Source organism: Eurosta solidaginis, chromosome 1 (genome assembly GCF_040869045.1).
Source record: "Eurosta solidaginis isolate ZX-2024a chromosome 1, ASM4086904v1, whole genome shotgun sequence".
NCBI classification, from domain to species: domain Eukaryota; kingdom Metazoa; phylum Arthropoda; class Insecta; order Diptera; family Tephritidae; genus Eurosta; species Eurosta solidaginis.
The window spans coordinates 7,080,154-7,104,815 of NC_090319.1; the positions used below are offsets into that span (position 1 = coordinate 7,080,154).

The following is a 24,662-nucleotide window of genomic DNA, read 5'->3' on the forward strand; positions in this document are numbered from 1 at the left end:
TCATCTGACGAATCATCAAACCGCAATTCCGTTGTAGTCATACTTTTATTTTTAATATTTGCATTTAATAACTAGTTCTGCTTTTGTTTATTTATTCTATTTTATTTGACAGAGTATTGGAAATGTGCTATTGTGAACTTTTGAATTTATCGAAATTCACAATAATGCTTGCCTTCATCGAACGCGCGTCGTAATACCGAATGAAAATTCGTTCAATCAGCTCTTTCGACCACAGTCGAAGATCGAATTTGTCTCATAATAGGGGCCAATATGTACAAGATGAACCAGTTTTCGCGCATAACTTTTAAACAGGTAAGAAAAGTTAACTTCCAGTTTCGGATTCTTGATCTAGACGTGAATACGCGTCTTTTGATACCTCACACAAAAAAAAGGCCCAATTTCAGGGTGGGGCCCCTAAACTGCACAATTACCAAAAGGTATTAATTTAAATACTATTTGAAAAGGGGATTTATTTTATTCCCACATCCTCGTCTGCTTCCAAAATACAACCTGGAACTAAGGGCGTTCGATATGACTGCTGTCAAATCTTCCTCCACCATTGTGTAAAAGTACAAGTGTGTTGACCATTGTGAATGATAACTAAGTGTGATATCTTATCTGTCAAATGCCTGACAGGATTTTCAATATGGCTACTTTTTAGCGTTTTGACAGGGTTTTCAATATGGCGGCGCCTATCTTCCGATGGTGATAGAAAGAGATACAGAATGAGACAGCGATAGTTAAATACAAATCAGGTGATCCAATCACTTTGGAATTTTGAAGTCTATGCAGAAGATACCATACTTAGTTATCATTCACAATGGTTTTGACATTTATCGCTTAGTTGACTAGTGATGGACGATATGGCTATTTTGAGCTATCAGTGAAAATAGATATGGCTATTTTTGAATCACGGCTATTTTTTATAGCTATAGCGATCGCTTTATTTTAACAAGCGATTCTCTACAGAAGATATGATGGGCGATACAGCGATTTTGAGCTATCAGTGAATATAGATATGGCTATTTTTTACAGCTATGGCGATCGCTTTCATTTATCTTTGATAAGCGAATCTGCAATTATTTGTATACTTGGATATAAAAATTGAATGTTAAAGTTTGTTTACCGGAGTAGATTGAATGTTATACATTAATTTAATTTAGTATACAGAATATATGAACCAAATTGGAATAAAAAGACGAAAATATGTACCTTTTATAGTAAACTGATGTAATGTGAAATTCTAATATGTTCAGTCTCGTATTACACTCAATGAGATGAAACTAGCACAAATAGATGTCTATGCATCTTTGTTTTATAAATTTTGCTAATTGAAAATGCTTTGATTTTTAAATGTAAGATGAATCAACCCGAAATAAATCTGTATATGGCCCCTATTATGAGCATTTTTCGATCTTCGATCTTCGCTGGCTATCGAACATCGAAAATCGAAGTTGGAATCGGTATTATGACACTTCATCTCTGTCGAAATTTTCGTTGTGTATCGAAACTTCAATCGAACAAGGTTTTGTTGACGACGCCGAACGAATTGAATGAAAATTGTTTAAAATGTAATTTTTTTGTATTTTATTTCTACTTTTTTGGTACCCAATAGTAACTTTATATTATTTTTATCAATTTTGTATAGGTCGAAAGTGGTGAGTACAAAACAACAGCTGGAAAGACTGATTTCATTAATGGAAGAAAATCCCGTGATAGCAAAAGGAATTTGCACAAAAGTACAATCTACAAAAAGGTGGAAGAGATAACAGCGGAGCTTAACTGCCTGGGACCACCCGTAAGAGAGACAAAGAAGTGGATGAAGGTAAACTAAGGAACCATAGATGTCCTTTCAGCATAAAAAAAAATGTTTTTTTTGTCGTTTTAGGTGTGGGCTGACATGAAGTCGAAAACGAAAAAGAAAATGTCGGAGAACATGGTGGAATATCGCGCCACTGGTGGTGGGCCAAAGAGACTGAATGCATATACGCACGCAGAAGAAGCTATAATGGGCTTACTACAGCTTCACACCAGCGTAGATCCAACTGGAGAAGAGCATGGGCTAAATGCAAATTAGGTCGTCGAGTGTGAAGTTAGCATGAATGAGGAGCGATTGGATGATAATACAGAACCTATTGAAGATTTGGAGGTAAGCGAGCATAGTGTTGCTGTTGTCGAGGAAAGGCCATGGAGAAATACCAGAAGAAGATGTAGCAGAACGGAACGGTTAAAAATATTGGACCAGTGATCAAAAAAGGTTCCATAAAGAAATGCTCGAAACTCTAAAAGAGATAAAAAAAAGTGCAATGGAGACTGAAAAATATGCGGAAAGGACATATGCGTTAAAATATTATTATAAGAAACAAATGTTAAAATTAAAAAAAGAGAAGCTTGAATTGTACAAGCTTCAAATGCAAAAATAGAATTCCACACCGCGCTATATCTGTAATATGACCTGAATTATGTTTTGTGTTAACGAATAAATTGAAACTGAAGTGATATTTTTTTACCTAGTTTAGAATAGAATTAAGCTTAGCTTTTAAGTATTATCAATGAATTTACCAAATATTTTTTTTAGTCTAAGTATATACACACATGAATTGAAAACGAAGAATATAAGTGCATATACATAAAAATATATTTATAGGAACAATAGTTTTATATTTCAATAAAACTGATTGACTACAAAGTTCTTAATATTTGGTTTCTGATTTCTTCTGCTTCTGAGTTCATGGTTGCTTCGATTTCGGCGAGTGTGATATCATGGTCGTGCTCCTCATCTGAAAGTTCTTCTACAGAAATGTCTACTTTGTAAAACATGCAAATATTGTGCAAAGCTGCACACACGTTTATAATTTTTGTTGCTTTTTCTGGTGTGTAGTGAAGGGCTCTTGCCTGCAACAAGCACCTAAACCTATTTTTTAAGACTCCAATTGTTCGCTCTATGATATTTCTACCTTTCGCATGCTGTGTGTTGTAAATACGTTGTGCAGATCCATCTTCAGTATTTCTGAACGGCGTCAGTAAGTATGGCTTTAATGCATATCCAGCATCACCTGCACGGGCAAATTTATGTTTTATAGGAATACATTTAATCTATATGTAAAAAAAGCATATACCAAGAAGCCAGGTGTTGCGAGTACCATCTTGATGTTGCTGTTCCAAATGTGATTTCAATGCCGACATACTGAACACCATAGAATCATGTGTTGCTCCCGGATATTTTGCATTTATGTACGGTATACTCATGGAATGGTCGCAAACCTTAAAACATATAAAGATAAATATTTATGCATTTACAACCTGAAATTAATATCACATTGGTATACTTACAATCATGGCATTAATGCTGTAGAATCCTTTTCTGTTGTAGTACAAATGTTGTAGTTCTTTTTTGGGAGCAACAATTTTAATATGCGTGCCGTCAACACAGCCAATAATCCCTGGAATTCTGCTAATGTTAAAGAAATACAATTTAGCTTGTTGCAGTTCAGCTTCGTCGTAATTGAACTTTATCCATCGTTGACAAAGAGAGTTTTCCAATACATTTAACACCTCTGATAGCACCACAGACACCGTGGGTTGTGCCAGTCCGAGTGTATTCTCGTTCCCAATGCTCAATTGGTAGGATCCCTGAGCACAAAATCTGAGAAATGTGGCCAATTTTAGAATGGTTGGTATAGATTTAGCTCTTGAGCATTGCTGCAGAAGATTGTCTGTACTGGACAGCAAGTCCATGAAAGCTTCCTTAGACAGCCTGAAGTTTTTGATAAATCTATAAACAAAACTTTCACTATTACACATTCAATGACTTGTTTAAAACGCTACTTACGCTGCGGAATTCATTTCTAAAGGATTGGAAGCATCCCTCAATAGTTTGTTACTTCTGGCTAATTCCAATATGCTTTCCTCCTCATCTGACGAATCATCGAACCAAAATTCCGTTGAAGTCATGTTTTTATATGTCAAGGCTTTTTTTGTGTTAATTTTTAGATTTATTTATATTTTCTTTACTTTTTTGCACTTTTGCTTGTTTATTATTTTTGTTTCACAGCTGATAGAAATAAGCTATTGTGAATAATTGAAACGATCGAAATTCACAATCACGCTAGTCTTCATCGAACGCGCGTCATAATACCAAATGAAAATTCGTTCGATGAACTCGTTCGACCGCAGTCGAAGATCGAATTTGTCTCATAATAGGGGCCTATGTAACACCATAAAAACATGATTTATTTACTATATTATACTACACCCATGTATTCAGAAATACTCCGTATGAATTTATTCTGAAAGTTGTATTTGGCTGCATAATATTTGTATAGTAAAGTGAATCAATTTTTAATGAAAAATACAGAGGAAAAATATAGCAAATTCTCCAAACTATTATAAAAATATTCTTTAGCAGAAAATTAGCCACCCACTTCAGTGCCCTAGAAATTAGCCGGAGAATTCAGCCATATACAAACCATATGACAAAGCTTGAATTGCATTCTCCCAAAAAACTTAAATTTTGAGTTAATCTGTTTACAATAAGACGAGTGATATATGTTTCTATAATTCTTTTATTTTTCCATCAAAAACACAGGTTTTATAAAACTGTTAACGGCTACAGCCTAGAAGTATTAACTTATGAATAACACATGCATTAGTTTCATGTCCGAATCAGTTTTAGCAAGTGTAAAAATGCTATTGTTTCTTTGTTTAGGCCAACGTCCCATCTTATTTCTATACCCTCCTGTGTTTGCGATCCTTTTAAATTTTTATCGTATTCTGTTTCTAGGCGCACAAGTGTATTGATAACCATATTCATAACGCAATAGCACTTGTGATGGTTCAGTGTCTATACCTGGCTTCTCTAAATCCTGAAATGTTGCATCGATATTTTCCTTCCATAATTGCTCTAATTTGTTTATTTGTGCTGCTGATATTTGTCGTGCACGCCACTGCTCTTGCTCGGTAGGCACCTTAACCAACCACGGCAAAAACGAACGATCAGTTATAAGTGGCTTCCATTGTTCTTGATCTCAATTCATATACATTAGGTACGCCACACGAGTAAAATTTTAGTACCGTTTCTCGAAGTAGACCTTCAGAATGTAGGGTGACTTCCCTATGTTTAGCCCTCACCGAAAGTTTAACAATTTGGGATCCAGATGTGCTTCCACGCCCATTGCAAAACCATTTTTTGCAATTATTGCACATCACTTCGTCGTCGAAATTCTTGTTGCACAAGTTTGCTTTGTTCCGTTCGCCGTTTCCACAATTTCTCTGCACAAAAAGCATACTTTTTTCGCCCTTATTTACCACTATCTGTTGACGAGAAATTTTTTTCGTTGTACAGTTCTTAAGACAACTAACCCCATTTTTCGATAATAGCTGGCAAACTTTTGTAAAAGTATATTTTTTCCAATTTTCGAGAAAATTATTCCTTTTTGTCGCCAATAAACTTTTTTACTCAGTCGGAAAGCAAAGCACACAGATGAGTAGTGATGAACGATATTTCACCATCGATGATTGCATCCCCGCTATCAATATTAGTATTTGAATTTCACGCTAAAGGAAAATCGCCAATCGCTATAATCGCTACTGGCGATATTCTGCTAGAGGTGATTGCCATTCAAAAGAATCGAATGAAGGAAAATCGCCAATCACTGATATATTTGGATTGCAATAGCTATAGCTATTAGCGATTTGTCAATATCGGCGATGCAATCACCAATAGCGAAATATCGTCCATCACTATAGTTGACACACTTGTATAGGTACACTACATAGTACACTATGCTATAGATACCTAACGTTTGTACAGTCAAGTTTGCAGTAAACATTTTGTACATAGAAATTCGTCGATATTTTCATGAAATTTAACAAAACAGGTAATGAATTTAATTTAGAACGAAAGCGAATAGCATGTGGAGATAAATTAATGGTCGCTTCACCGTTTACATCCTTTACTTGAGACCAAAAATATACCGCATGTATTGCACTTTGTATTTGATGTATTGATTTCCAAGAATTATTTTTTTTCTTTTTAAGTACATACGTAGGCAAAGTGTGTAGCACCAATACAGTGAGCAGCACAATACAAGAATTTGCAACGGCGGATTGGAGCAGTGCTTCAACATACAAAAACCGTTGCTGCTACAATTAAGCGTAGTAGCATTTGAGCTAAATAAAGATTCTCACCCATAGACAAAAAATAGCAACTTCACCGTGAACTCACTAAACATTCAAGTCATGGACGATGCAAACCTGCAGGATAAAGAACGCTTCGCGAGTCGGGAGAATCACTGCGAAATCGAAAGACGTCGTCGTAACAAAATGACGGCATATATTACTGAGCTATCGGATATGGTGCCAACATGCAGCGCCCTAGCACGCAAACCTGACAAATTGACCATACTACGCATGGCTGTGGCGCATATGAAAGCATTGCGTGGCACTGGAAATACGAGCAGTGATGGTACATACAAACCATCATTTTTAACCGATCAAGAATTAAAGCATTTAATATTGGAAGCAGCTGACGGATTTCTATTTGTTGTGTCTTGCGACTCTGGACGTGTTATTTATGTTTCAGATTCGGTCACACCCGTACTAAACTATACCCAAAGTGACTGGTATGGTACTAGTTTGTACGAACACATTCATCCTGATGATCGTGAAAAGATACGCGAGCAGTTATCTACACAGGAATCACAAAATACTGGACGTATACTGGATCTCAAAACGGGCACCGTCAAGAAAGAGGGCCACCAATCATCAATGCGTCTAAGCATGGGAGCACGTCGTGGTTTCATATGTCGAATGCGTGTGGGCAATGTAAATCCAGACACTATGATTGCTGGTCATTTGAATCGGTTAAAACAAAGAAATTCGCTGGGACCATCACGCGATGGTACCAATTATGCGGTAGTACATTGTACTGGTTACATAAAAAATTGGCCCCCAACTGATATGTTTCCGGGAGTACATATGGAGCGTCCAGTAGATGATGATATGCATTCATCGCATTGTTGCCTTGTAGCGATTGGCCGCTTACAGGTAACTTCAACAGCATCGAATGACATGACAAACTCAAATAATCAATCTGAATTTATTACACGTCATGCAATGGATGGCAAATTTACATTTGTTGATCAGCGCGTTATGAATGTATTAGGTTATACGCCAACAGATTTACTTGGCAAAATTTGTTACGACTTTTGCCATGCAGAAGATCAAATGAATGTTAAGGATAGTTTTGATCAAGTGCTGAAACAAAAAGGAAACTTCTCTTTAATGTATCGGGCGCGTGGCAAAAGTGGTGAATATATTTGGATACGTACACATGCCAATGCATTTTTGAATCCCTATACTGAAGAAGTCGAATATATTGTATGCACAAACAGCTCAGCCAAGGCACTACACGCATCCAATGCGGCACACGAGCAGCCGAATGCTGCTGATCAAACAACAGCGGAACATATTTATGTAGCACCTGGTGTAGATTATACGTTGCAAGCACGTCGTGATGTTGCACCATCTGCTGCAGCTGCTGATGGTATGTATAGCGCGCATGGTATGATTGGTGCACATATACCACCACAAAGTGTAGTACTTACAGCACAACAAGCTAATAATGTTGCGCGTCCAGGTTCAGCACAAAATCCTGTAGCCGCCTATAATTATGATACAACACATTCACCTCTAGGTGGTTACCCACCAGCGGCTGGTGGACCTTCACCCAATACTGCACATATGGCAAAAATTCCTAAAGCTAATAGCTCACCAACACCTGCTGCTACTTCTTGGAGCACAATACGTCAGCAACAACAAGCCGTATCCGAGGGTTATCAATACAATCAAACAAGTCCAGCACGTTCGCCCAGTGGACCTACTTATACACAGTTAAGTGCTGGTAATGCACGTCAGCCAAGTTACCACACAGGCAGCAGCGCGCAATCAGTACCACCACCCCACTCTAATGCGCCTGGTATGTGGGGTGACTGGCAAAATCCAGCACAAGCACAACATCCTCATGCGCCACATGCAGCTCCTCACACAAGCCATGGCCCACATGCTGTTGTACACGGTGCTCATGTCCAAGCCGGTCAGCCACAGGGTCAAGAGTTTTCCGATATGTTGCAAATGTTAGATCAAAGTGGGACAACAACGTTCGAAGATTTAAACATTAATATGTTCAATACACAATTTGAATAAAGAGAAATATTGATTTTTCTGGAAGATTGACAATTTGAATTAACAGAATTACCAAGAATCTGTGTGTATAAGTAAGGAATCAGAGTTCAGTATTTTGGTAAAAATGCTGGAGTTAGTAGAAGTTTTAGGTTTAATATTAGTATCGCCAAACAATCCTTGTATACCCTGTTGTATATAGCGCATTGACATTAGCAAAACGAAATTCAATAAACATATTTTGCTGAAAGCTTTGTAAGAAAACTCAAATCATGAACCAATAAGCGTTTCTATAGTGGCACATATACACATTTTAGATATTTAAAAGAAAAGAATAATAATAAAATATTAGAAAAAGTAATAAGAAACCCCTGAGGTAGTCACGTCTCTGATTGGATTTGTTAGATTTAATATTTATTGTTGTTTTACTTTTTTTTAAACCAAGGTCAAGGTTAAGAAAGGCAGTAGCTTGAATGACGCTTCACATGCGAATCTTTTATATTTTAAATAATAATTACAAAATTAAGTTTAATGTTATATTAATTGTATCGCTTACAATTTTACACAATTGTTTTTGTTTTTATCGGCCTATTGATAAATCATTCAAGGTTCGAATGGAGCTCAAGGCCAGAACAATAATTTTTTTTTAATGATAATTATTATTTTTTAATTTTTCTAAATTTGAAAAATTGCATTTTGTTTTTGGAATAGTAAGTAGAAAATTTTTCAGACAACCTGCCATAGCAGATAGATCCATTTCGAAGGATGCTAAGCCTTCATCATCAGTACGCTTTAGGCATGCTGCGCTAACCATTTAGCTATACAGCGGTGGTTTGTTTGACTGGCAAATTTGCTACTTCTATTCCTTTTTACCAACTATATTCATTCAGTGTTCGCCATCTGCCATCTACTTACTATACCAAAAACAAAATACAATTTTTCAAATTTAGAAAAACTAAAAAATAACAATAATTATCATTAGAAAAAAATTATTGTTCTGGCCTTGAGCTCGATTCGAACCTTGAATAATTTTACACAATGGTAACAAAATCATAAAATAAAATCCCATCCAATTTACTCCCCCATCGAAGGTATGCAATTTACTACGTGGTGATGGCCTACAATGATGGTCAGTCATATTTTCAGCTAGGCCTCCAACAGATTTTTGTTGATCATAAATAAATTTCTGTGCCAATTTGACGAAAAAAAAACCTATTTCGAATTAGATAATGACGATTAATTCAGCTTTAACTCAAAAGCTATCCGCAACTCATTGTTGTGACTTCCTACATTTTGTAACGGCCACTCGCGCTAGGGTTAGGAATAAATAAAATGCCACCGATTTTTTTGCATTTTATCTGAGGGGAAGATTTGTCTGCATAATTTTAAAATTTATTTACATTCATACTTGAGTTATTATTAGTTAGATAAGATGCACAAATTTTCGAAGAAAACAAATATATATGGACGTACGTACGTGATATTATATTTAAGCGCTGAATTTGCAATATATACATACATACATACAATGAACAATTATGATAGTAATAATAAGATATACAGTGAATCAATAAAGTTTACATTCAATATCTTTTATTAAATAATTTATTATATAAAGTTCTTACGTCGAGCAATTTCAAGATTCCCAAGGCAGTCGGTTCTATGTACCGGAGCGACTGGGGATTTTTCCCGACCAAGGACTGTCATTTCAGTGTGACCCCATCTAATTTGTTTCGTCCCTCCCACAAATTGTCATCCTCCCAGCAGCTCCTTGCAGCAGGACTGCTCCATATTCTCTTACTCCGGGAAGGCATCGAATCCAATCCGGGTCCGTCTCCTGACCCCGGTTCTGAGAAATGGTTTTGCTGCATCTGCCGGAAAAGAATCTTTTTAGGACGGTCATACTCTGTTCAGTGTGTCTCGTGCAAGGGATGGTTGCATCGGACAGGTTGTTCTGGGCTTGATCCCAAAACCCGACGTCCACGTAACTTTTATAAATCTTTTGTGGCTCCTTGCTGTTCACGCCCAAGGGCGTCCCGTAGTCTACGCCTAAGCGCCCCCCCCCCCCCCCCCCACTACCTTCCAGCAGCCCCGCTGCTCAGCAAGCCACAACAAGTACCCGCTGCTGCTCGCGCCCCACGGCGCCAACAACTCCAAACATCTGATACCACTCATAACTACTACCTTCGTGGTAGAGTTGGTAGCAATGCTGAGCATCAGCCCCTGCCCCCGTCTTCTCCCCTCCCCCTCTTTTCCGGCAGCAATCGTGCAGGTCAGGGAAACAGACTCTTAGTCCCTACCTCCGTTTGCACCGTCTGCCAGCACAGAATATATAGGTTTGGGACATCCGCCCAATGCAGCTCCTGCCTTGGGTGGCGCCACTTTCCTAGATGTTCTGGTCTCCGCGACGGCAACCCCCCCCCCCCCACCCCCCCCCCCCCCCCCGACGGGTTTCATCGCGCCATGTTATCAGGTCGCAAACCCAAATGATCCGGGTACCCCAACGCTTGCCCAAGGACGCCTAGTCCCAGGGCCACAACAGCAATTGCGTCCTGGCCTTCCACAACCCAGGCGTAGTCACCCGTCACTTACCCCCAGAGTGGCGACGTCTCCCCTTATGCACTTCAGAATTCTGCAGTTAAACTGTAACGGACTAACTGGGAAGATTACGGATATAGTCGATTTCATGAAGCGGCACAACATCCGCTTTGCTGCGATTCAAGAGACTAAACTCACAGCAAGATCTGCATTGCAGACCTGCTCTGGGTATAACGTCCACAGGAAAGACCGCGAGAGCGGAAATGGAGGCGGTCTCGTGTTTATCATACACCACTCTGTGCAATATTATATATTTGATCCTGGCATCGACCGCAGGGACAATGTCTTAGAACGTCAAGGCCTATCTGTCCGGTCAGGCGATGCAAACCTAGAAATCATCAACATCTGAATCCCTCCTGCCACCTGTTGACCCAGTGGATACCGCCCTAATATCAGGGCCTTACTCACTGGCAACAATCGCATTATCTTAGGCGATTTCAATGCCCATCATGATCTATGGCATTCAAACTTGCGGGCGGACAGTAGGGGTGAGATGTTGGCGGATCAAATAGAAGAAACGACGTTCTGCACAATAAACGGAGACACCCCCACACGTATGGTAGGAAGCTGTCACAGCTCGCCAGATATCTCAATCGTGAGCGCAGAACTCGTAAACTGCGTCAACTGGCAGCCGATGGTAACATTGGCATCCGACCACCTGCCCATACTTATTTCGCTTGAGCGTACCGCCGACTTCATCGTCACTGAAAAACGCACTTTAATAAACTTCAAAAAAGGAAAGTGGGAAGAATATAAATCCTTTACAGACAGCCGCCTAGCTGCCCTCCCTATCCCGACTAATGCCCGCCAAGGAGAGCGTGCCTTCCGTAAGGTCATTAAATCCGCCTCGGCACATTTCATTCCCGCCGGAAGAATTCCCGAAATCCGGCCCCACTTCCCGGCGGAGGCCGCAAACTTAGCGAGAGAACGTGACCTTATAAGACAGCTTGATCCAGGCGACCCCCAAATAAGGGATATAAACCAACGCATCAGATTGCTTGTGGATGAACACAAGCGGGCGAAATAGGAGGAGCACCTAAGAGGTTGTAACCTCTCTACCGGTGTGGGTAAACTTTGGTCCACCGTAAAGTCCCTATCGAATCCGACTAAGCACAAAGACAAAGTTTCCATCGCCTTCGGCGACAAAGTGCTGTCGGACGCGAAAAAATGCGCGAGCGCTTTCTGCCGACAATATATAATGCATCCTACGGTCGACAAAGATAGACGGAGATCCAATAGACACGCACATAAACACAAATTCAGCGCGTCACCAATCACCATTACCGCTAAAGAGGTTGAGGACGCCATTGGTCGTGCTAAACCATCCAAAGCAGTGGGCCCAGACGGCATAGCCATGCCGATGCTTAAAAGCCTAGGGAAAGAGGGTTTCAAATATTTAGCGCATGTCTTCAATCTGTCTCTTTCCACCTTTGTCATACCTGAGAAATGGAAAATGGCCAAGGTGGTCCCGCTACTAAAGCCTGGGAAACCAGCTAACATAGGTGAGTCGTATCGTCCGATATCTCCTATCGCCAGTGGCAAAGACGCTTGAAGCCATTTTGCTCCCTTATTTCCAAGCAAATTTGCAGCTAGCCCCTCATCAGCATGGCTTCAGAAAACTCCATAGCACTACCACCGCGCTAAATGCCATTAGCACCCAGATAAATTGCGGTTTAAATCAATACCCCCACCATAGAACAGTACTCGTAGCGCTAGACCTATCAAAAGCTTTTGATACGGTCAACCATGGCTCGTTACTGCAGGACCTGGAAGGGTCTACCCTTCCCCCATGTCTTAAAAGGTGGACCGCAAATTATCTGGGGTCGGCAGGCATCGGTGCAATTTAGAAACTTTTGTATATATGTATTTACTCAGTTTATTTAATATGAGTGAATATGAACATTTCAATATAAAATGTGTTGAGTTAATACTAAAGAATAAAAAAGAATAAGCAAAACAGAGTTGCCAAAATGATAGTAAATTAATTCAGTGTGTGGCGTTACCACTTCGTTTCATACATAACATTTTTCCTTCCTCTGCAGGAGTTAAGGTGAGAATGGAACTCTCGGTTTCCTTTGTCTGGTCGACCGCCGAGGGGCTGCCGGCGTCTCGCTTAGTTCCTGATCTCTTTCCGGTGTCGCCTGCCGTGCTGGTGTTGAATGCGATGGCGGTGTATCGTCCTGTATTATTGTAGTGTTGGGAGTAGAGAACCCTTCCAAATCTTCTTCTGATCCCAATGATATATTTTGTGGTGATTCTATGGGTGCTTCGACTTCTTCGTGGTTTTCTACTATACCCGATGCAGCTGCAACTCTCGTTTCATGATGATTCACTTCCGGTGTTGCTTTATCGGGCCCCGCGTGTGACTTCCGTAATTGGTCTACATGTCTTTTTATCATTTTCCCATTGAATTGTATTTGATAGTGAAGATCCCCTAGACGGGCGTGTATTGTTCCTTTGAGCCACTTAGAAATTCGCAGGTTACCCGACAGGAAGTATACGTTTTGATTTACCTTGAACTCTCTTCCTTTTTTCTTGAGATGCATGTATTGTTTTTCCTCTACTTTTCTCGAGATTTCCTCTGGTCGAATCAAGTCCAATCGTGTTCGTAGCTGCCGCCCCATAAACAATAGTGCTGGCGAGGTGCCTGTTGTCGAATGTGGTGCATTTTTGTACTGTCTCAAGAATTCATACATACATACATACATACCGTCTGTATGCTTCGCTCTGCTTGTCCATTAGTTGCCGGGTGATACGGTGCTGAGTATTTGTGATATTTAACACCGACTGTAGTCGGAAGTAGTAGTAGGAAGTTGTTAAATTCCGCGGACGTGAAATTTGTTTCATTATCAGATACAACCGTTTGAGGAACGCCATAAGCCGCAAATACGTCGTCCAGCAAAGTAATTGTCGCGGCCGCCGTAATTGATTTAGTGATTTTCACCTCTAACCACTTGCTATACGCATCCGCGATTATCAGTAGCATTGCTCCTTCGAACGGCCCCGCATAGTCAATATGAATGCGTTCCCACGGTCCCTTGGGATACTCCCAATGATGATCGCCACTTTCCCCGGGTTTGTTTGCCTGTTTTGCACATGATTCGCATTTGTTCGCCATGTTCTCGATATCATTGTCAATGCCCGGCCAGTATATGAATGAGCGGGCGATTCCTTTCATCTTGACAATCCCTAGGTGTGATGTGTGTAAATTGTCAAGCAGTTTGGCTCTGTACTTTGGTGGAATGACGACGCGATGCTCGAACATCAAACATCCTGATGATAGCTTGTAACTCACTTCTCGAACTTGTATCCTGTCCTCTTCAAGCATTGACCTGTTTCCAGCAGTTTAATTATTTTACCCAGTCGCTCGTCTTTTCTGGATTCGTTTGCAATTTTGTCGGATCTTAATGGTAATTGGTTGATTTGGCGAATCACAAAGTTGTGGAACTCGTCGTATTCGTCTGGATTATCCGTATATGCCTGCCGCACATGTCCCACCTGTAATGGTTGCTGTCGTAGAGGGTGGGCCCGTGAAAGATAGTCGGCGTTAGCGTTTGCCTTTGAATTTTTATACACTACTTCGAAATCAAATCTACTCAGAAAGTCTGCGTAATTAGCCATTCTGCTAATGCAAAGTACTGGTAGAGACTTGTCTGGTTGTAAAATTTGTGACAACGGTTTATGATCTGTGATTAGCGTGAAATGACGCGCGTACAAATATTTGAAAAATTTCTGAACTGCCCATACTATTCCCAGTGCTTCTTTGTCCATCTGTGGGTATCGCTGTTCTGCAGTATTCAGTGTTCGACTTGCGTATGCAATGGGTCGTTCAGTTCCGTTCTCTAAGCGATGTGATAGCACCGCTCCCAACACTGTTTGACTCGCGTCCGTCGCTAGTAGAACCGGTAGTGCCGGGTTGTAGGGTATCAAGACTCGTGGAAAAACAAGCGCCTGTTTTAGATACTCAAAGGCTGAGTTTGCCTCTTTGGACCAGTGAAATTTTTCGCTTTTCAGCATATCGCGCAATGGTCGCGCTCTCGTCGCCAGGTCTGGGATAAATGCACTATAGTAAGTAGCTTTTCCTAAAAACAGCTGTAGCTCCTCCACATTCGTTGGTGTGGGGCTATTCAGTACAGCTTCAATGTGTTTGTCAGACTTATGCACCCACTGTGCGTCGATGCGATGGCATCAAAACTCCACCGATGGAGTAGCAAAAACACATTTTGACTTATTTAAGCGTATACCATTGCATTTGATGCGATTTAGCGTTGTCGCCAAAACCCTCAGCAGCTCTTCAAAATTTTCCGCGAACACCAAGATGTCATCAAAGAAATTTAAAACGTTTGGCACTCCTTGCAGGAGCATCTCCATTTTTCTTTGCCAAATAGCTGGAATATTTGCTGCCCCATATACCGCACGAGTCGGTCGTACTAGTCCGTGTAGCTGTGTTTAATATCAAAACATGTGCGAAATCATCGTCGATCGTAAGGTGTGTATATGCGTCGGTTATATCCAAGTGACAAAATATCGCCGCTTTTTTCATTTTATTGAACAAGTCTTCCGCTTTAGGAATCGGATGTTCGTCAATAATCATTCTTGGATTAACCGTTGGCTTGTAATTGCCAGTGATGCAAATATCTCCATTTTTTTTCGCGACTACATGTGTTGCTGAAGCCCATTCCGAATGCTTTACTCTCACGTAAAAGCCAGACTGGATTTTGCGATCTATTTCCTTGGCATACGCCTCTCTCAATGCCATTGGTATTTCGCGTGCTCGTGCGAACACTGATGTGGCTCCCGCCTTCAGCTTCACTTTTGCAGGCGGCCCTCTCAACTTACCCGCTGTCGTGTCAAAGACTTCTTCGTAACTTGCAAGGAGATGTTGCAGCCGTTCTCGTTGGTTTTCTGAAAGTTTTGGCGCGGTTGAACTTATAGAGTTAATTTGCCTGGCTGACGAAAATAGCTCCGAAAAGTTAATTTCACGTGCGAATTGTGAGATCCATTCTCTGCTGCAAAGTGTATCGAAATCTTCTTGGACAACATACAGATTCAGGCGCCGCTTAGTCCTCCCCATTGATGCGGTTACTACAACCCTACCCATGCAGTTCACTCTATGCCCCGTGTAGCTTGTAAATCGTCTATCTGTTTTTAATAATCTAAAATTCGGTTTTATAGTGCGAAGAGTTTTATAATTAATAACGGCGCATGGGGAACCCGTATCAAGCTCCATCTGTATTTTCTTTCCATCGATATTTACGTGAAGCATTTTTCTGTCTACTGCTTTACATACATTAATGCTGTTCAGCTGCTGAACTGGTTCGAGCTCATCCTCTGAAATCTGATCTAGTTTTGCCTTGCACACTTTTGCAATGTGGCCCAATTTTCCACACGAAAAACATTTGGAGCTCATGAATTTGCAGTATTTTCTGCTGTGTTGGCCCCCACATCCGTAACAATTTGCGGATTTTTCTTTTGGCTTCTTGGTCAACTTTTCAGCATTTGCATTTCTTTTTTTTTTACTGGTTCGTATCCCAGTTTAAACGTTGGTTCACTTGGTTGTTCCCACTCTGTACACCTCAGATCTGTTGTTGCACTTTGTGTTAGTTCGATTGTGTGCGCAATTTCGTATGCCTCAGTAAAATTGTTTGGTTTTTTACTTATAATCTCATTGCAAATATAGCGTGACTCCACGCCATACAGTAACTGCTCTGTTAACATCCTATCCAAAAAGTCGCCATATTCACAATATGCAGCGCCCTTTTTTAAACGAAGTGCGTACTCGGCAATCGATTCGCTTTTTCTTGCTTACTTTATCTAAATTTGATACTTTCAGCATACTTGTTCCGTGAGCCATCAAAATGGCGAATTAACACGGTTTTTATTTCATTCTATTTCAGCGAGTCTGGCGTCTTTGGGCTAACAAGTATTTTTAGTGCGGCGTTCAGCTCTGCCCCCATATGCACGAGTACGAGCTTGTGTTGTTCCTCTTCTGGAACTTTGCTCAGCTGTAAGGCCCGATCTACTAGTGTGAAAAAATCCTGCACTGAGGATTTGTCTTCTGACTTGTATTCTGCAATACTAAACGGTGGCGGTTTGGTTGCTGCCCGCTGATTTGCATTTGCCCCAGCACTGTGGGACGCCCCCTCTACAGCCTTGCGAATTGCCCCTGCCAATGCATCCATCACCCTCTTCAAATCTTCCAGTGTGAGGCTCATCTTTTTAATCCCACTTTTGACACCACTTTTGTATATGTATATTTCAGGGATGCACCTTAACGTTAAGCTAATCGTTTATCAAAAAATTTCCACCGTTTCCGTTGAAACACTTCGAAATATTATCGATAAAGAAATTATCAAAATAAATTGTATCTCGTTTTTAACCGAAACGAAAAGCTTTCGTTAACGTTAAAAACGTTAACAAAAACGTGATACTTTATGTTTGAATTGTGCTGGCAATGCTACGGCCATGGTGAAGCCGTAAGGTGGCAACAACGAGCGCACATACACACACAAACTCTATGTAATTTGTTTGTGTAATTCGTTGGTGGTAATGTCAAAAATACTCTGAGAAATGTTCGTACTGTCAAAATTCAAGAGAAAAGTTGCAATCAGCTTGGCTAATGCTTTCACCTTTAATGACTCCGCCATCAATCAGCTTTGCCAGCATAGTTTGAAATTAATAATCAACATAAACGATTTGATTTCGTTTTGATATGGCAGAAAACGAAACGAAATCATTTCGTTAATTTGACGATCTTAACGTTAATAAACCAAACGAAATGAGTTCGTTTCGTTTATTAACGTTGATTATCGTAACGAAATGATATCGTTTCGTTGGTTAAGCATGCCTGGTATATTTACTCAGTTTATTTAATATGAGTGAATATGAACATTTCAATATCAAATGTGTTGAGTTAATACTAAATAATAAAAAAGAACAAAAAAGAATAAGCAAAACAGATTTGCCAAAATGATAGTAAATTAATTCAGTGTGTGGCGTTCCCACTTCGTTTCATACATAACAGAAACGAAACATCAAAACCAAGGAGAATTAAACAAGGGGTGCCACAGGGTGGTGTCCTATCCCCACTTTTGTTTAATTTCTACATATCTAAGCTACCTTCACCACCGGAGGGAGTCACAATCGTTTCCTACGCCGATGACTGTACAATAATGGCCACAGGCCCAGGCCCAAAGATCGATGCGCTATGCAATAAAATAAACGGCTACCTCCCTGATCTCTCCAGTTTTTTCGCCTCGCGAAACCTGGCATTATCACCGACTAAATCTTCCGCGACCTTATTTACAACATGGACGCCCCAAATGTCGACCATTTTGAACATCCACGTCGATGGCACTACGCTACCGACTGTCCTACACCCCAAAATCTTGGGTGTGACGTTTGATCAGGATCTACATTTTGGTGCACACGCAGCCGTAATTGTTCCGAGAATTCAGAGCCGTAACAAAATCCTCAAATCCCTCGCTGGCAGTACTTGGGGAAAAGATAAAGAAACGCTCATGACTACATACAAAGCAATTAGCCAGCCGATTACGTGCTACGCGTCACCCATATGGTCGCCAAGCCTAAAAATCACCCACTGGAAGAAACTACAGGCCTGCCAAAATACTGCTCTCAGAATCGCCACGGGCTGTCTTCTTATGTCCCCAGAACACCATCTGCATAATGAGGAGAGAATACTCAACATCAGGGAGAGAAAGGAGATGCTGACCAAACAGTTCCTTTTGAATACCCAGAAACCTGGGCATCCCAACAGACATCTGATTGATGAACCAGCACCGCCTAGGGGCTTAAGGAGTCATCTCCGTAAGCATTTTGAGGAAATACGGCACCTGAGAACCCAGCCGTATGAAGTGAAAAAACACAAGCAGGTCCTTGGTGAACTCCATAAACAGGCGTCGGACCTTTATGCCGAGAATTGCCCGGTGAATCCAGTACTTAACGAAAATTATCCAAAACTTGCGGAAGAGGAACGCATACTCCCCAGGGAAACGCGTGTCACTCTTGCTCAACTTCGTTCTGGATACTCTAACAGGTTAAACTCTTACCTATCCAGAATCAACCCCGACATACAAAATGTATGCCCCGCTTGCAATGTGTCCCAACATGACACCAACCATCTCTTCAATTGTAATGTGGAACCAACGCCTCTAACACCCCTTTCCTTATGGTCCAGCCCTGTTGAAACGGCAAGTTTCCTTGGACTACCGTTAGAGGATATTGATGACAATTTGTGATCGGTCGCGGCTATTAGGTGGGGCGAGCATTGCTACAACAACAACAACAAGATTTATAGAGGCATGCGGCTATTCCATTGTTTAATATTTAATTGTTCCTAATTATTAATATTTACAATGGACTATTTATAGGCCCGACACATCAATGTTTAATACAGCGTCGTGCGGGTGCAGATGAGTGGATTGCATGGAGAGCGTCAAATAGGCGATTAAGTAAAATTTCGCCCAATAATCGCATCAGTAAAATGCTACTCGATTGATAGGGCGGGCCAACAGTCTCGGATACAAGCATAAATACGCGCGTCCCCAATTACCATGACAACCAAAGAGGTTGAAGATGCCATCGTTCATGCTAAACCATCTAAAGCAGTAGGTCCAGAAGAGCCATGCCGAGTTTAAAAAACTAGGCAAAGGTGGATTTAATTATCTAGCGCATGTCCTCAACCTGTCCCTGTCCACCTTCGTCATCGCCGAAAAATGGAAAATGGCCAGGGTGGTTCCGCTATTAAAACCTGGGAAGCCAGCAAGCATATGAGATTCTTATTGTCCGATATCTCTCCTACCTCAGTAGCCAAGACATTTGAAGCCATTCTGCTTCCCTATTACACTGCAAATATGCGCTTGCTGGCTTTCGAAAACTACATAGCACTATCACCGCGCTAAACGCCATGAACACGCAAATAAGTTGCGGATTAAATCAAAACACCACCATAGGACAGTACTCGTTGCGCTAAACTTATCAAAAGCTTTTAATACGGTCAACCACGACGCGTTACTTCAAGACCTGGAAGGGTACTCGCTTATTATCTGTCTGATCGGCAAGCATCGGTATAATTCGATCTAAACCCAGAAGAATTAACCAAGGGGTGCCACAGGGTGGTGTCCTATCTCCACTTCTGTTTAACTTCTACATATGGAAGCTACCTTCACCTCCAGAATGTTTTACTATGTTATTGTTGTTGTTGCAGCGATAAGGTTACTCCCCGAAGGCTTTGGGGAGTGTTATCGATGTGATGGTCCTTTGCCGGATACAGATCCGGTAGGCCCCGGTAACACAGCACCATTAAGGGGCTAGCCCGACCATTTCGGGAACGATTTATATGGCCATCCTCCCCCTCGATCATATTGAACATCTACGTCGATGGTATTACGCTACCGACTGTCTAACACCCACCCAAAAATCTTGGATGTCACATTCGATCATGATCTACATTTTGGAGATGCATGCAATTGTTCCTAAAATCCAGAGCAGTAATACTCAAATCTCTTGCCGGTAGCACTTGGGGTAAAGACAAAGAAACGCTCATTAGCACTTACAAAGCAATTGCCCAGCCGATTGCATGCTACACGTCCCCTATATGGTCGTCAAGCCTAAAGGTTACTCACTGGGAGAAAATTCAGGCCTGCCAAAATACTGCCCTCAGAACCGTTTCGCGCTGCCTTCTTATGTCCCCAGAGCACCACCTACACAATGAGGCGAGTGTACTTCCCATTAGGAAAGGAATCTTGAACAAACAGTTTCTGTTCAAAACCCAGAAACCTGGGCATCCCAACAGCCATCTGATTGATGAGGCCACACCTCCGAGGGGCTTAAGGGGTCATCTCCGTAAGCATTATTAGGATATACGGCACCTGTCCTCAGTGATATCCACAAACAGGCGTTGAACCTCTAAGTGGGGAATTGCCCGACGAATCCAGTTCTTAAGGAATGTATGTGTGTATGTATTTGAAAATTTGTTCCTAGCACAACAATTTTGACAAATTATTTAACAGTGCTAGTCATGAATAGCATGAGATGAGCTATAAAAATTGAACATTTATAATAATAATAAATTAGATTAATCAAATTAAATCAAATATAACGGATAATAGTGAAATATTTATGTATGTAAATGTAAATCTTAAAACTAAAGAAAAGTAATTAATAAATATTAAAATACAGCAGTAGTGATGATAACCTTTGGCTGGTTATAGATCGAATAGTATTTAAAAAATAAAGGAAGAAGACACAGAGAAAGGAAAAGGACTTAGAAATGAACATTTTAACAACAATTTGAGATCCAGTTTAAGAGTCGTTAAAAAATGATGTTAGCTCTTTTTTGAAGTGCAGAGCATTACTTAAGAGTCGAAGACTTATAGGTAGGGAGTTCCAAAGACGTATTGCAGTAACAAAGAATTGGCGCTCAGAGGTTAGCGTGCGGTATCTAATGTGCTTAAGAAGAAGCACCGATCTTGATGATTGCAGAAAAATAAGCTTACGATATAGATAGTCGGGTTCCTTCGTGTGTATCAATTTATGGAGGAAGGATAATGTTTTGACTTTTAAAAGATTTTCGAAAGAAATGTTTAGCAACCTTTCAGCATGTTGTGATACGTGGTCAAGTCTTTTCAACCCATAAACATATCTAGCAATGTTGTTGTAAACAACATTTAGTTTGTTCTTGCACAGATAGTCACAGTTTGAGTAAATCACACAACTATGGAATAGCGTAGGTATTAAGTACGCTTTAGCCAGAAGTAGTGTTATGTGCAAAGGCGTGAAATACTGTGTTAACCATAGTGTACGAAGCATTCCATACACATTTCCAACCGTTCTAAAAATATGGTCTTTCCATGTCAATGTTTTGTTAAAAATTACACCTAAGTTTTTCACCGTATCTACGTATTCTATAACGGAATTTCCGAACACTACATTCTCTAAATCATTAGTTGGAAAAGACCTTCTATGAATAACAATACATTTTGACTTATTCGGGTTTATAAATAAGCCATTCATATTAGCCCATGAAAATATTTAATTCAAATCGTGGTTTAAGTTACTTATGCACAAGCTAGTTTGACCATGAGGACAACACGTAAACAACTGCACATCATCAGCGTAGATATGAACATTACAATACTTAAGGACATCGGGTAAGTCATTGATATACAGAACAAATAACAGAGGACCCAGGATAGAGCCTTGAGAGACGCCTCTTAAGACATGTAAGAAGTCAGACTTTTCACCCTCTATATATACTGCTTGAGTCCTATCGCCAAGATATGATCTTATAAGGGCAACTGCATGACCAGAGAAGTTAAATAAGTTTGCCAGCTTCCTACAGAGCAGAGTGTGGTCTACAGAATGAAAAGACAGAATGAAAAGCTTTAGAGTGGTCATGAAGTGTTAAGAAGGCAATGTAACTTTCATCCACTCGCTCACGAATTTCTTCTGTCACAGATAATAGTGCCGTTGTACAGCTCCGCTTTGACCTGAAACCGGACTGACTGTCTGACAGGAGCTTGTATTCATGTACATATGATACGTTTTGCCCATGTAGAATACGTTCAACGACCTTAGAGAGGAAAGGGAGTATGGCTATTGGTCGATACTCATTATTTTGTTTACGGATTGGAATAACTTTTGCAGCTTTCCAGTATATTGGGAAGACACCGGTCGTCCAAATTGAGTTGACCAAGTAAGTAATGTGGGGAAGGATTTTGGGAAGAATGACTTTTAAAAACTTTGAACATATACCATCAAGCCCCATTGCGTTAGACTTCACAGATAGTATGGCTTGGACAACATCACAATTATCGACACAAACAAACCCAGAACTCGCAGAAGAGGAACGCGTTCTCCCTAGGGAAACGCGCGTCACTCTAGCTTTACTTCGATCTGGGTACTGTAACAGGTTAAACTCTTACCTATCCAGAATCAACCCCGACATACAAAATATATGTCCTGCTTGCAATGCGTCCCCACATAACACCAACCATCTCTTCAATTGTGTTGTGGAACCAACGCCTCTAACTATTGCTTAAACGGGCGGCTAGCTATAATTACACGTAATGACAATTTTTTATGTAGTATAAAGTAGTATGTTAAGTATACACTACTATAGTATTGCAGCTTGTAGGATCTGCTTACTTTTGGACCAGCAGTAGAGTTGTAGCCCATCTATTTCCGCACTCTTGCGTCAACGCTTCATTTCGGTTGTGCCTTCTCTCACGGGACCAAATAGCCCTCTTACCTATCCAGAATCAACCCCGACATACAAAATGTATGCCCCGCTTGCAATGTATCCCCACATGACACCAACCATCTCTTCAATTGTAATGTGGAACCAACGCCTCTAACACCCCTTTCCTTATGGTCCACCCCTGTTGAAACGGCAAGTTTCCTTGGACTCCCGTTAGAGGATATTGATGACAATTTGTGATCGGTCGCGGCTATTAGGTGGGGCGAGCATTGCTACAACAACCAAATAGCCCTGTCGCCTGTATGCAGGATCGTCGAATTAAAATATGTAAATTCATGAGGTAGCTAAAAATTCTTTATTTTTACGGAAAAATGTGTTGTAATATCTAGTTAGAACATCAAGAATAATTTAACAAATGCTTGAGCATATTTTGTAATGTGTTTTGTTTCTTCAAGTACGCGATGATAATAGTTGTGTAAACATCGATTGCTGCTATGTGAAACGACAATCTTTTAGCCGTTTTTCAGTAATTAACTATATAATCAACAAAAACAACAAAACAGTATTTAAGCAAATACATAAAAAGGTGCACAATGAATACTTACTAACTCTAGTCCTCAGATTTCTCTGGTGGCGGTCCGCACGGCTGCAACATTCTTTCCATTAAATTAAATCGTATGCGCGCCTTGGATTCATTTTCTGCTATAGCAAAGTAATTAAGCATATCGTAGTGTCCCATGTAACTGGCCAAAGAGTCTCGATGTTGATTTGTAAGCCATTCAAATTTCGTTGTGTCTGCGTGACCTGTGCCGATATATTTACTCTGCAAATGCTCCAATTGACTATGGATATTATAGCGTTCACCCATTTTGGTGTGCCTGTAGTTGTTTGCTTCCTATATAAATATTGATAAATTAACAATAGAAAACACCAAAGTTAAAGAGGCCTTTTTTATATCGATTAAGTCGATAAATCTGGGCCATTAAGGCTGTGTGCATGGCGAATTCAGTAGAGGTGGTGTTATTCCAACAGCTGATTGCTTCTTCTTGATAATTTTCCATACAAAGCCTTGTACAACAATATGTCAGTTAATCGAAATCAATGAAAATATTCTTTTGATTTGACATTCTTGACTCGCACACAGCCAAGGCGAATCCATACCAGGTGGTGGCAAAGCGAATTCAACCAATTCGCCGTGCAGAAGAATGTCAAGTCAAAAGAAAATTTTCATTGATTTCGATTAACTGACATGTTGTAGTACAAGCTTTGTATGGAAAATTATCAAGAAGAAGCAATCAGCTGATGGGATAACACCACCTATACTGAATTCGCCTTGAATCACACACAGAACATTGCGCATTCACGAGCATTGTAAACTTTACCAAGTAGCGCCAAAGACATAGTGTACCTATACCAAGTGTGTTCACTAAGCGATAAACGTCAAAAATACAAACAGCCTCGCTCACCTGATGGAAATCTCAAGTCTAGAGTCGCATTTTTGGTCTCAACGACAACATTTTTGACTACCAATCGTATCGACTTTTTCAATTTTTCAATCATTCGGCGCACTCGGTAATGGTATCCATTTTGAATTCGCTGTCATTCCGAATCCAGCGAGTGCCTGTCAGAATGCTTGACAGATAAGTCAACACACTTGTACCTG

At 40.5% G+C, this 24,662-nt stretch overlaps 4 protein-coding genes across 4 annotated transcripts; 2 read left to right on the forward strand and 2 right to left on the reverse strand.

The window, feature by feature from the left end:
- Positions 1-279: 279 nt before the first annotated feature.
- LOC137254430 (uncharacterized) lies at positions 280-2,424 on the forward strand. The gene is made up of 3 exons (XM_067792129.1): positions 280-312; positions 1,649-1,825; positions 1,889-2,424. Exons 1-3 carry the CDS (start codon positions 280-282, stop codon positions 2,075-2,077), a joined length of 399 nt encoding a protein of 132 aa, XP_067648230.1. The 3' UTR covers positions 2,078-2,424.
- Positions 2,425-2,682: 258 nt separating this feature from the next.
- LOC137254487 (putative nuclease HARBI1) lies at positions 2,683-4,131 on the reverse strand. Its single transcript, XM_067792224.1, has 4 exons — positions 3,833-4,131; positions 3,334-3,775; positions 3,120-3,264; positions 2,683-3,056 (listed from the first exon to the last, which is right to left on the reverse strand). The coding sequence occupies exons 1-4, from the start codon at positions 3,952-3,954 to the stop codon at positions 2,683-2,685; spliced, it is 1,083 nt and encodes a 360-aa protein (XP_067648325.1). The 5' UTR covers positions 3,955-4,131.
- A 1,629-nt stretch (positions 4,132-5,760) lies between these two features.
- tgo (Aryl hydrocarbon receptor nuclear translocator homolog tgo) lies at positions 5,761-9,785 on the forward strand. Its single transcript, XM_067778459.1, has 2 exons — positions 5,761-5,879; positions 6,040-9,785. The coding sequence occupies exon 2, from the start codon at positions 6,241-6,243 to the stop codon at positions 8,203-8,205; it is 1,965 nt and encodes a 654-aa protein (XP_067634560.1). The 5' UTR covers positions 5,761-5,879; positions 6,040-6,240; the 3' UTR covers positions 8,206-9,785.
- Positions 9,786-23,331: 13,546 nt separating this feature from the next.
- Sf3b5 (splicing factor 3b subunit 5) lies at positions 23,332-23,976 on the reverse strand. The gene is made up of 2 exons (XM_067763878.1): positions 23,605-23,976; positions 23,332-23,533 (listed from the first exon to the last, which is right to left on the reverse strand). Exon 1 carries the CDS (start codon positions 23,865-23,867, stop codon positions 23,610-23,612), a length of 258 nt encoding a protein of 85 aa, XP_067619979.1. The 5' UTR covers positions 23,868-23,976; the 3' UTR covers positions 23,332-23,533; positions 23,605-23,609.
- Positions 23,977-24,662: the final 686 nt, after the last annotated feature.